Here is a 12,559-nt window from a genome sequence, read left to right on the forward strand (position 1 = left end):
CTTCAGAGGATAGAAAGAGTATAGCTAGCTGAATATACCATCAAGGAGAATACAGCAGAAGAACTGGGCAAGTATTTCATCTTTTGATTCCAAATAGTTTGGGGTTCAGCAATGGAACTGGTTGGCATGACTTTGTCTTTGAAATTGGATGTGTAGGGGCAGCTAGGTGGCACAGTGAATAGAGCAACATCCCTGGATTCAGGAGGACCCGAGTTCAAATCCAGTCTCAGACACTTGACACTTACTAGCTGTGTGACCCTGGGCAAGTCACTTAACCCCAATTGCCTCACCAAGAAAGAAAGAAAGAAAGAAAGAAAGAAAGAAAGAAAGAAAGAAAGAAAGAAAGAAAGAAAGGAAGGAAGGAAGGAAGGAAGGAAGGAAGGAAGGAAGGAAGGAAGGAAGGAAGGAAGGAAGGAAGGAAGGAAGGAAGGAAGGAAGGAAGGAAGGAAAGAAGAAAGGTAGGAAGAAAGAAATTGGATGTGTAATAGAAATAGGTAAGATAAAGAGCATTAACACTAAAGAAGGAGATAGATGCACACATCTTAGCTTTTACGCTAAAGCTTTCTGTGAATCACCTTGGTGTGTCTTGGGTGTAATCAGAGACTGTAACAAAAATGAGATTTCAATTAAATATATATAGACATGAGCCAAAGTGTACCTACTTCCAGGTTATTTGCCAAGCATCTTAGAAGCTACCATTTGGCTTATTCATTCATTTAAGTGATACTACATGACACTTGTGGAGGAGACATGGATGACAGAGTGAGGCACAGTCCCTTGCCTTCTTTTTCTTTTCTTTTCTTTTCTTTTTTTTTTAGTGAGGCAGTTGGGGTTAAGTGACTTGCCCAGTGTCACACAGCTAGTGTTAAGTGTCTGAGGCTGGATTTGAACTCAGGTACTCCTGACTCCAGGGCCTGTGCTCTATCCACTGCGCCACCTAGTTGCCCCAGTCCCTTGCCTTCAAAGAGCTCCCAGGTGGAAAAAGACATGCATATGAATAATTATAGGGCATGGCAGAGTGTGAAAAGGGCCATAGGCTTGGGCTAGGGATGGGTGGCCAGAGTGGGAAAGATCACATCTGACTTCAGGATCTGGAAAGTCTCCTTCTGTCCGGAATGCCATTCCCCTTCTCTCTACCCCCTCCCATATCAGCCTGTTGAAATCCTACCTATCTCTGAAGATACAGAAAATGTCCTTAGTCTTCCATGAAACTATCCCTCATGAGATCCTTTGATCCCCTGAATATCTCTACATAACTTTGTACTTTACCATGCTTTGCTTTGTAATATAGTGATCCATGGGTGGTGGGGGTGGGAAGGGGAATTCCAGAACTTCGAACACATCATTTCTCATTGGCAGGCACCAAGAAATATAGTTTAAAAAACAAGGTCATAGTTGCAAAAAGAACAAACATGGCCCTAATCATTGAACTTTTTAATAGGTGCTTCTTGTTTCTGGACATCAACTCACATTCTGTATTTAATCAATCAAACACTATTGAAGAGAATTAAAATGGATTTTGTCCTGAAAAATTTGCAACAGCTCTTGAAATGCCTAGAGGCATGTCAGAGGTGGGTCACTGACCTCTGGTTTTAATTTGTCATGACCTGATCTACCATGACTCTTCCTCTGGAGTCCATTATATCCCTCCTGGGCTTTTTCCTTTCTTGGCTCCTCTCTACTTAACCCTGCTTTCCAGTTTTATTATGTTATATGTTCCATGATCAATTTCTCCATGCAGTACCTTGGAAAGAAGGGCCCAGGTCAGAGAACTAACAGATAAGGAAATGAATGCCTATGTTAGTAACTAGAAAAAGGTGTGAGATCAACAGACTGCAGCAGGAACTCTTTTTAGAGCTTAACACAGTGTCTTGTACAGAATGGAACTTTAAAAAAAATGATTATTGCATCATTGGGCTGTGATAAATACTCCATCAAAGGATCATAGCTCTAGAGCCATTGAGTCCAACACTCATTTTACATATGAGGAAACTGAGTCCCAGAGAGAGTAAGTGACTTTCCTGAGGTCACAGAGGAAGAATCAGAGATTGGACTGGATCTTTATGTACACCTTAGGGGTCTAGCTAACATGTCAACAAGAATTTAGTATGTGCCAAGATACTGTGCCAAGCAGTGGTGATAGAAATACAAGCAAAAAGAAAGGCAGTCCTGAAGAAATTTGCAATATCCTGGGGGAAGACAACACATAAAAAGGATTTGAAAATGTTGAGGTAAGGGGAGGAATTGCCTCTGCCCCTCTTCTCTCTTTGCTCCACTATTTCCTGCCTCCTGCAATCCCCATCCCAGCAGTTTCTGAACCCTGCTACCTATTTTGTTTTTAAAATCATAAAATCTCAGATTGAGGAGGAAACATTAGAAGTCATTTGGACCAAACTCCCTCTCAGGATGAGAATTCCTTCTATTGCAGCCTTGACAGGTAGTCATCCAGCAGCTGCTTGAACACTTCCAGTGGAGAGGTGGGGAGGGGTTTCTAATCTCCCCCTGATGGTCCATTCCATTTTGGGGCCTTTCTAATTGTTTGAAAGCTCTTTCTTATGTTGAGCTAAAAATGTATCTCCCTTATTCCTCCCCCCTCCCCCACATTGCTCCTAGCTCTATCTTCCAGGACCAAGCCAACAAAATCTAATCCCTCTTCCACTTGAGAGCCCTTCAATCATTGGAAGACAGGGTTCATAGCTCCCTTAGTCTTCTCTTCTCTAAGATAAACATTGCCTGGTTTTCTAGTTTTAAGTGTCCTTCTTAAAATATGGCATCTGAAACCGGACACAATATTCCCAGCTTTGGTCTAGTTAAGGCAGAGGCCCAGAAAGATTCACCTCCCTCTTTTGTACATAGTTAGTGTGAGCATCTAATAGTCCATGAGCCTTTTTAGCAGCTGTATCTTACTGCTGGCTCATATAGAGTTCATGTTCATGAAAACCCCCAGGTGGCTGGGAAAACTACTTCAGATCCATTTCTGGAAAAGGTTCTGGATCTCCCATTGAGAAGTATCTGGCTTACATTAGGCCCTGAGAGAAATTATTCTTAATAACAATTTTCTGGCACTAGATGATCACATAATTGAAACAGGATTTCCCCTTTCTTTCTTTGTGATTCTTCTACCAGTGGGGTAAGAGGAGGCGGTGGCTGGCATTCTTTTGTCTGTGGGAATTGGATTTGCTTTGTTTTCGAGTCCAGTGGCTAGAATTAAGAACTAGAAAAATATTACCTAAAAACTGAGCACTCCAAACATTGAGCTGTTGTGCCTCCCACCTTCTCCTGAAATCACCAACTTCTATGCTCCTCAGACCCTTTCCTGTCTTCCAAAGAAAAGTCACCCATGTAAACTGACAGCTTATGAGGCTGCCCAGGGCTCAGGCTTCTGTGGTGACCCCCTTTGTACCCTTGGAGAGAAAGTACCCAGAAGAGACAGCAAAAAGACAAATAAAAGTGCAGTGGCATCAGTGTTAGGTTTGAAATTAGAAAATCTGAGTTCATATTCTACCTTTGCCATTTAATATCTCTGTGTCCTTGGGCATGTCGCTTCATTTCTCTGTGCCTCAGTTTCCTCATCTGTAAAATAATAGGGTTGAGGTAGATGGCTTCTTAATGCCTCCTCCAGCTGTAAATCTAGGACTACCACAGTTCAGGTGCCTTCTCCCTCCAATCTTTTGGCCTCTTCCTATTGATGAGTTTTTCCTGGAATCTCCCTTTTGAGGAAGGACTAAGAGAAACCATCCCTCATTATCAAAACTTTGCCACAAGGTAGATTTTGCCACAGGTACCTCCCCTCATGCTAGTTTTTCAACCCCCTTTTATGCATCGTCTTCCCCCATTAGACTGTAAGCTCTTTGTGGGCAGGGACTGTCTCTTTTTTGCTTGTGACTGGCACATAGCAAATGTTTAATAAATGCTTGTTGATATGACTTGACCTCCAGTGAACATGTCCATAGATAAGCACCATTGCACACAAGCTGTCTGCTGACAAAGATGGCTCTGGGAAGTCCCATTCTGTAAATCCCATGTCTTCTTTTCAGATATATAGCCTCCTTTGAGTGCTCCTTCCCAGGCAGATAAGGGTAAAGGAGCAAGCAGTTCCAGTTACAGCCTCCCAGGCCAGACTCACCACCAAGGCTTATTTGAATACCATGGTAGAGACCAGCCCTTGGAGAGGAAAGGTGGAATTTTGTCAGCTGTAATAAAAATTAGAAGTTCAACCCTGATGATTCTGCACATACCATAGCTAGAAAATTATGCTTCTCAGGATGTCACTGTTACTTGAGGCTCAGCAGAGATTGGTGGCACCTGTAGCTTTCAGCATTCAGGAGCTGGGGGTTTTTGAGGTCACAAGAGACCTTAGCCTGGAAGACTTGAGCTTCATTGCCCCAAAGAAAGAAGGTCCCTTATTTATGAAGTACCAACTGTCCCCTATGCATATGCCACAAATTTAACCCAAAGTTCTTGGGAACCTCTCTCAAAAAAGAAACAAAAAACAAAACAAAACCAAAAAACCACAAGTTTTTTTTTATTACTCATATCTTTAATGATTACATCTCATTTCTAAATATATCACTTTCTCTTCTTCCCAGAGAGTCTCTTCTTTTTAACAAAGATTAGGAAATCTAGGTGGAAAGATGGTTTTAGGGGGAAGGGGAAAATGATGAGTTCAGCTTGGGATCTGCTCACCAGTTAGATAACCCCCTTTCCAGCAAAGGGTTGGAAAAATAAGTCTGGAGTTCAAGAGAAGGGTTAGGACTTAGGGTATAATATCTTCAATAGCTCCACATTACCTAGGGAAAACCATAAATTCCTCAGGCTTGTATATAAAGCCCTCCATAATCTGGCTCCCACCTAAATTTTCAGACTTATTTCATATCACTGTCACTCATGAATTTTCTGTTCCAGCAAAACTGGACTACTAGCTGTTTCCAAAACATGACATGCCATCATCTCCCTTCTTCATGTCTTTCCCCTGGCTGTGCCCCATGCCTGAAATTAATTCCCTCCTTATCTCTGCCTCTTACACTTTCTAGCTTTCTTCAAAGCTCAGCCTGAGTGTCACTTCCTACAAAGTCTTTCCTAATCCTGCTCCTCTCTATAGTGCTCTCCCCTCCATCCTGAAATAACTTTGTACTTATTTCCTTGTTGAATATCCCCCAGTGGAATGTAAATGACTTTAGGGCTGAAATTGTTCCTTTCTCTTAGTGTTTAATAAAAGTTTATTGAATATAATTAAATCGGTAGAGATGATAGTTGAAGGCATTGATTGATCTACTGTATCAAATATTCTCTTAGCACTTGTGCCTCACATAGCATTTCAGAACCACTGCCAGGACAGCACCCTAAGGAGATGGTGAGCAGAACCCCAGGCACCAGAAAGCCTTCCTAGATTTATCCCGAACAAAGGTGTTCCATTCAGGTCTATTGAAAGAACAAAGGGATGAATATAGAATGAATGTGGTATACATACGATGGAAAATTGTGCATTGGGAGTCCTAAGCCCTGGGTTCTTTCATTAATTCAGCCTGTGACCTTGTCCCTTCCCCTTTGTGGACTTGTTTCCTCATCTGTAAATTGAATAGATAAGACTAAATGACTTCTAAAGGCCCTGGTAGACCTGATGCTCTGTATATGAAGGGGACAACTGGAAGGGGGTGGGGGGAGGTAGAGTTAGAGAAAGATAGCCGTAGTAAACAAATCTCCCTTTCTTTGGCCCTGCCTGGTCTGGAGTACAGGCGGTGGAGGGAAGGACTGAAGGAAGTTCCTTGCTTCATTGCTGGCCTTCACACTGAGTCATGTGCGGGGGGGGGGGGGGGGGGGGGGGCGGCTGGGAGGGGTGTGATAGATAACGCCCTGTGGCCTGCTGCAGCTAGAAGCCAAGAAATGTTTTCCCAGGGTGGGGAATTTCTTTTTTTTCCTCTAAGACTGGACATGTATATAGTGCTGCTACTTTTGAAACCCCAGAGAAATATACTAAATAGGTGTGTTTATGACCAAATCATTAAAAAAAAAAAAGACTCCGGGAGGGATAGGAAACTCTCTCCCATAACGACGGGGCGGGCTGAAGAAAGGTACTGCGGGTGGTCAAGGTGTCCTGTCCCCGTCCCCGTCCCGCCCCGTTGCTTCTACTTGTCCAGCAGGTAATTGGGGATCCCTTCCCAAGCCAGTTTAGGACTCCCCTTCGGTGGACTAGCTTTCCGAAGGTGCCCTGGGGGCTGCTGCCAGCCTCCCTCCTCAGATATGGCTTGCGTCTAATTCTCAGACATTTCATAAATGCCTTCCTGGGTCCCACTTCCTGACACCGCCCGCCGCCCCCACCCCCACCACCCCCACACAGCCATCAGGCCATCTGCTGTCCACTATACGGTGCAGCGCCGCCAGTGCAGACGCCACCCACCGGGCTCAGAGTTCCCGCTCCCTCTCCCTTCTCCTCCTTTTCTTTTCCCCCCTCTCTTTAATTTTCCTCCATCTCCCCTCCTCTTCTCTCTCCTTCCCTTTTCTCCTCTCTCCTCCTCTCATGTCCATCTCCCTCTATTTCCTCTCTCTTTTCTTCCTATTTTCTCACCCTGATTTTCAGTCGCTGACTCTTACCCTTCTTATTCTTCTATCCTTCGTCGCCCCCCCCCCCCCGCCAAACCCCCCTTCTTCCCCTGGGGATCTTCCCTCCCACCCTTCCACCGTTCCCAAGACAACCTGCAGCCAATGAGGAGCCGGAAAAGGAGGTGCAGCCGCTGCTCAGAGCCTTCACTCCCCAGTCCACCCCCCCCCACCCCCCCCCCTCCCCAACTCCACTGGCTGGCCCCGCTGCACTTAAGAGGCGTGCTCCGGGGCGGGCGCGGGACGTTGTGAGGGAGTCGAACGAGCGCAAGGAGGGAGAGGCGCCGGAGCTGAGCTAAGCTGAGCTGAGCAGAGGAGAGCGGAGGAGAGCGGAGCTGAACACAGCGGAGGAGAGCGGAGCCAAACTGAGCAGAGCCGAGCTGAGCAGAGCTGACAGTGGACGCGCCGCCCGCACAGCCGCCCGCAAGAGACACGACGCGAGCCGAGCCGAGCCAAAGCCGGAGCCGACAAGATGTGCGGTGAGTGAAGCCGAAGCGGATAAAGCCGCGGCTGCTGCCGCCGCTACCGCTACTGCTGCCGCTGCCTCCGCCCCTACTGTCCAGTAGCCCAGCTCGGCCCGGACCCAGCCGGCCCCCGCCCTAGCCCCGGCCCCGGGCAGGATCAAGCCGCTGGCTTCAGAGCCTTGGGGTCCTCCTGCTAAGTCCCCGAGCACGGGGATCTGCCGGCGGGCGGTGCTCTGACCTCTTCTGGCCTTGGGAAGGAAGGGAGCCCCGAGCCCCACAATTGAGGTGTATCTTAGCCCGAGACAGAGGGATCTGTCCTCCTCCAAACACTGAAGTCTGCCCATGTCCTCCGCAGAGGAGTATGTCCACCCCACCCAACAGAGAAGACCTCCCCTCAGTAGAGAGGGGTAATAGAGAGCCCCAAAATACGGCTCTGAGAGCCCCCAGCAGAGGAGGAAATTCACCCCTCTCAGCAATGTATGAACTCCCGTTTGAGGTGTATGTCTACCTACCCAGCAAAAGCCATCCGGCCCCCCCCCCCCACCTACCCACCCAGTAAAGGACTATGCCAAACCCACCAACAAAGGAGACTGTTCAACTCTCCCTGCAAAGGGATTTGGCACTTTCCATGTTTGAACCCCTATATGTCCACTCCTGACGAACGTATAAATCTGTCTAGTCTTGCCCTGCTCAGCTCTGCCCCCCATTAATACTTCAATAATACTTCCTTCACCTCTCAAGTCCTGTCACTAATAAAGGAGATACCCCTAGAATCGTGTCCCGCCCCCAACCCAGGCCTGTCTCGGAGGTTTTCCAACAGAAATTCTCACCAAGTCTCTCACAAATGGGGAGAAGCCTTCCTACCTTCCACAGCCCAAAACCCAAAGCTGTTGGGATCCAGCAATGGTTTTCCTTTCTCCCGCTGCACATATTCCAGAGCCTGTTAAGGCTCACCTCTTATCCTTTAGAGTGGGAACAGTGAATTGACCTGCCCATCCCCCTAGCCTGGGAAACCAAAGAATTCTGAATTCACTCTTGTCTCACCTCTTCCCTACCCCCAACCCCAGAGGTGTTACTGAGCAGCCCCCTTGTGCTGTCACTTTCCTCGTCCTCTTTCTTCTCCCTTTACTTCCCTTGCCTTCAAGCAAGTAATGGGAGTCCCTGATTGCATTTTATTTAAGGGGAGAAGCTGGGTTGGGATGAATGTTTAGAAGCTCAGTTCTTGTAATCCAGGCTCGAAATAACCTTTTGGTTTAGTAGCTTTTCTTGTTATTAACTTATTGCTAAAGAGAGCGCGTTATTAACATATTGCCAAACAGGAAATGTGATGGGGGAGGGGGGGAAACTGTTTCCTTAATAGAGATCTTGTGTGAGTCAAGGAGGACAGTGATTCCCTTCAGGTGAAGGTACAGAAGTTAAGGCACCTCAGAATTAATAGTGTGGTATCATGAAGACTAAAGGACAGGGAAAGAAGTCCTACTGGCCAAGCTTTGAACATGCAAACATCTGTAATCCCTTTAGACTTCCTCCTGGTGTATCTGCAGCCAGTAAGACCCTCTGGAGAATAGGAACAGGATAACTCCTGCTGGGACAAAAGGTCACTGTGTGTCTTTTTTTTCCCCCTAAAGTGGTATAAAGTTACTCAAAACCAATGAAATGTGTCTGAATACCAGGTCAAACTTTTTGAATTATGAAAGGTCTCTCACTGAGCCTTTGTAACTTGTGTAGGCATTGCTGTATTTACAGGAATTGGACATAGTGAAGGAGAAAAAGAGACTTTATGTAGAATGGCTACACATTCCCTACTATTCATGTTAAACTGGTTTGGGATGAATAAAATTACTGATGGCTTTGGCTTTCAGACTAATAGACTGTTGGGACTAGTAGAGCCCTTAAAAATCATGTTTGTCCAGCTCCTGAGGGCAGAATGTACAAAGGGAAAAAAATGAGACCCAGAGAGTTTTGGAGACTTTCATAAGGTAATACAGCTAGTTTAAGGGCATTAAAATCCAGATCTTGGGACCAACACTCTTTATGTTTTACTTTAAGGGCCTTTGAGAAGCAGCATTTCTTTCTAAGCCAAGCAAGGACTTTAAAATCCTAGGCCTTCTCCACAAAAGTTTCTGGAAGTACCTCTTTTTGTCATTTACAAAATAAACAGATCTCCTGGAGAGAAAAGCCTTTTCTTTTGTTGTGTTTTCCTAGAAGTAAAAAAGCTACTTGGTGAGTATTTACACTTGTGGAGAGGAAGAAAGGAAGGATTTAGGAGGTGTCTCCCTACCCTTGTGATACATTGAACACCTTTCTTTTTTCTTTTTTTGGTGGGACAATGAGGGTTAAGTGACTTGCCCAGGGTCACACAGCTAGTAAGTGTCTGAATTCGGATTTGAACTCAGGTCCTCCTGACTCCAGGGCCAGTGCTCTATCCACTGCGCCACCTAGCTGCCCCATCAATGCAATTTTCCTCATCGAGAACACCATCCCTATTCTCTGTATGTCTAAATCACACTCCGTTTCTAAGGACAAGCTAAAGGGCTGTTACTTTTGGGAAAAACTTGTTTACTTTACCTCATCCTAGTCCTTTTCATGAATGAACAGAGAGAGCTCTTTCTGTCTATGCCACTGATATATTTCCTTACTATACTAATCATCTTTTAATGTGAATATTTCCTATCTCCTTAAGGAGATTGCAAGTTTCTTGATGGCAGAAACCATGATATTTCAGTAAATGTTTTTGCATGCACTACAGTGTCTTGCACACAGTAGACACTTAATAAATGTTTGTTGATTGACTTACTATATACTAAGGACCAAGGAGATTCAAAAATTAGATAATATACCATGCCTGTTATCATTGGCTTATAATCTATACTTATAGACTTATAGTCTAGGGAGGACTAAGAAGGTAGTATATATCATTTATACAAATAAGTATAATACATGATATGGGTAGAAGAGATGCAGAGAAAGAAAGAACATTATTAGCTTTGGTAAGAGGAGAGAAAATAAAGGTCTCATCCTGTTGGTAGCCTCCATAGAGCCTTGTCCATGGTAGTTCATTGATTCATTTACCATTTTTTAAAAATACCCAATGCATGTAAGTGCCCTGCAAGGCAGTGGGAGACAAAGTGACCATTTACATCTGGGAAGGAGATACCATTATTATCCTCCCTTTACAGATGAGGAAATTGAAGTAGACACATTAAGTGACTTGCCCAAGATCACCCAGCTAGGAAGCATCTGGGGCAGGATTTGAACTTAAGTCTTTCTGACCCCAGGGCCACACAGAAATAGAGAACTATACTATGTAATACTATGTGACAAGTGCCTTTAAGATATTAGAAAAAAGCCTTAAAAGCATTGTGATGTCTGAGTGGGAGTTCAGGGAAGGCTGCATGGAGGATATATATGGCATTTGAGTTGGGTTTAAAATGAATAGGTTAGAAAGCCAAATGAGGTCCTAGGATGTCAAGCAAAGAAGTTTAAATTTTCTTCCAGAATAGAGGTTGAATAATTACAATCTTTCAAAATGAAAAGCAGGGGGCAGCTAGGTGGCACAGTGGATAGAGCACCAGCCCTGAATTCAGGAGGACCTCAGTTCAAATCTGGCCTCAGACACTTACTAGCTGTGTGACCCTGGGCAAGTCACTTAACTCTCATTGCCCCGCCAAAAAAAAAATGAAAAGCAAAGAAAAGTTTGTCAGGGGTTTTTTAACCTATTTGAGAAGTCTGGGTCATCCAGGTTCAGTTATCTAATAGGCAGTTAGTGATCCAGAAGGATCTCAGAAGAAAAATGAGGGCTGCATATATATCATCTGCATATATGTAATCACCAAACCCTTGGGAGCAGATAAAGTAGCCAAGGGAGAAGATATAGCGAGAAAAGAGAAGGGATAGAGCTTGGGGCACACCAATCTACACATACATGGAGATTCAGCAAGAGTCTGAGGAAGAATAGTCAGACAAGTAGGGAGAGGACCAAGAGAATGTAGCATCACAAAAAAACTAAAGAGGATAGAGTGTATGCTTTTGTTTAGTATAAACCCAGATCTTTGTATAATCAGGATTGTAGAGTCTCAGATTTTTTTAGAGGATTGTAACCCAGTAGAAAGAACATGAGATTAGGAGTTAGAAAATTTGGATTCTATAGTCTCTATCTTGCTATTTTTCCTAGGACAAGTTATTTTAATCTTCAGGGATTCAGTTTCTTCATCATACAAGAATCTGACATAATGGTCCCTTGTAGGTCTGACATTTTGTGGTTTTTAGAATTCAGTTCAACAATGGTGTCTTGATAAATGTGGAGCAACCAGGTTGGGGGTGGAGAAGCATACGCACACTTTTTGTTTGTTTGTTTGGTGGGGCAATGAGGGTTAAGTGACTTGCCCAGGATCATACAACTAGTGTCAAGTGTCTGAGGTCAGATTTGAATTCAGGTCCTCCTGAATCCAGGGCCAGTGCTTTATCCACTGCACTACCTAGCTGCCCCCTACACAAATTTTAAAGTTTAATGTGTATCATTAACAATTTTTTAAACCTAAATAATCAGCAAAGCATTTGATTTGTAGTGATTGCTGATTTCTGAGATATGAATGCTCATACTGAAAATTTAACAACTGGCTCTCAGCAAGCCAATTAGAATTGGATCTAGCATACCCCTGAATTCAACATACAATTTTCAAGCATTTATTGTATGCAGAACACTATGCTAAGGTGCTGCAAGAAATACTAAGTTTAATAAGATGTGATTCCTGCTCTCATGGAGTCTGAAATCTAATAGGGAGAAAAGATACATACACTGCTAACATATAACACAGTGTCATGCTTTTGAGAGCTACATAGCAAAGTACTGTATGAGGTCAAAAAGGGAATATTGTTAGCAACAGTGGGATGGAGAAGAATCAAAGGAGACTTTGTGTATGTAATAAGCTAGTACTTGAGTCATATTTAAAGTATTGTTAGGATTTCAGAAGGTAAAGAGAGGGATAGAAGGCATGTCAGAGTTAGAACATAGCTTGAGTGAAGACTTGGAGGCAGAAAAGTGAAGGATATATTAGGGAAAGAGAATATTCTAATTTAGTTAGTGTGTGAAGGAGAGTATTTTGTGTGTGTGTGTGGGGGGGGGGTTGGTTTTTTTGTTTTTGCTGGGCAATGAGGGTTATGTGACTTGCCCAGGGTCACACGGCTAGTAAGTGTCAAGTGTCTGAGGCCAGATTTGAACTCAGGTCCTCCCGAATCTAGGGCCGGTGCTTTATCCACTGTGCCACCTAGCTGCCCCACCCCCACCTAGTTGCCCCCGTGTGAAGGAGAGTAATATGAGCTAAGACTGGAAGGCTAGGTTGGTCCTAGTTTGTGTAGAGAGCCTTGAATACTAAACAAAGGTATTAGAATTTTACCTAATAAGGAACAGTATCACCAAATCTGTGCAATATTCCAGAATAACTTTCCACTTATGTAAGTATTCCTTCTGCAACAGACCCATATTAACTGAATGATGG

At 44.3% G+C, this 12,559-nt stretch overlaps 1 protein-coding gene across 1 annotated transcript in view; it reads left to right on the forward strand.

Annotated features, from left to right (window-relative positions):
• The first annotated feature begins 6,800 nt into the window (after positions 1–6,800).
• GFPT2 (glutamine-fructose-6-phosphate transaminase 2) overlaps positions 6,801–12,559 on the forward strand; it is a 56,129-nt gene continuing 50,370 nt past the window's right edge. The window contains exon 1 of the mRNA XM_043985559.1: positions 6,801–7,076. Coding sequence (XP_043841494.1) covers positions 7,070–7,076 — 7 coding nt within the window. The 5' untranslated portion in view covers positions 6,801–7,069. The remainder of the gene's footprint in view (positions 7,077–12,559) is intronic.

This window comes from Dromiciops gliroides, chromosome 2 (assembly GCF_019393635.1).
Source record: "Dromiciops gliroides isolate mDroGli1 chromosome 2, mDroGli1.pri, whole genome shotgun sequence".
Lineage (NCBI taxonomy): Eukaryota > Metazoa > Chordata > Mammalia > Microbiotheria > Microbiotheriidae > Dromiciops > Dromiciops gliroides.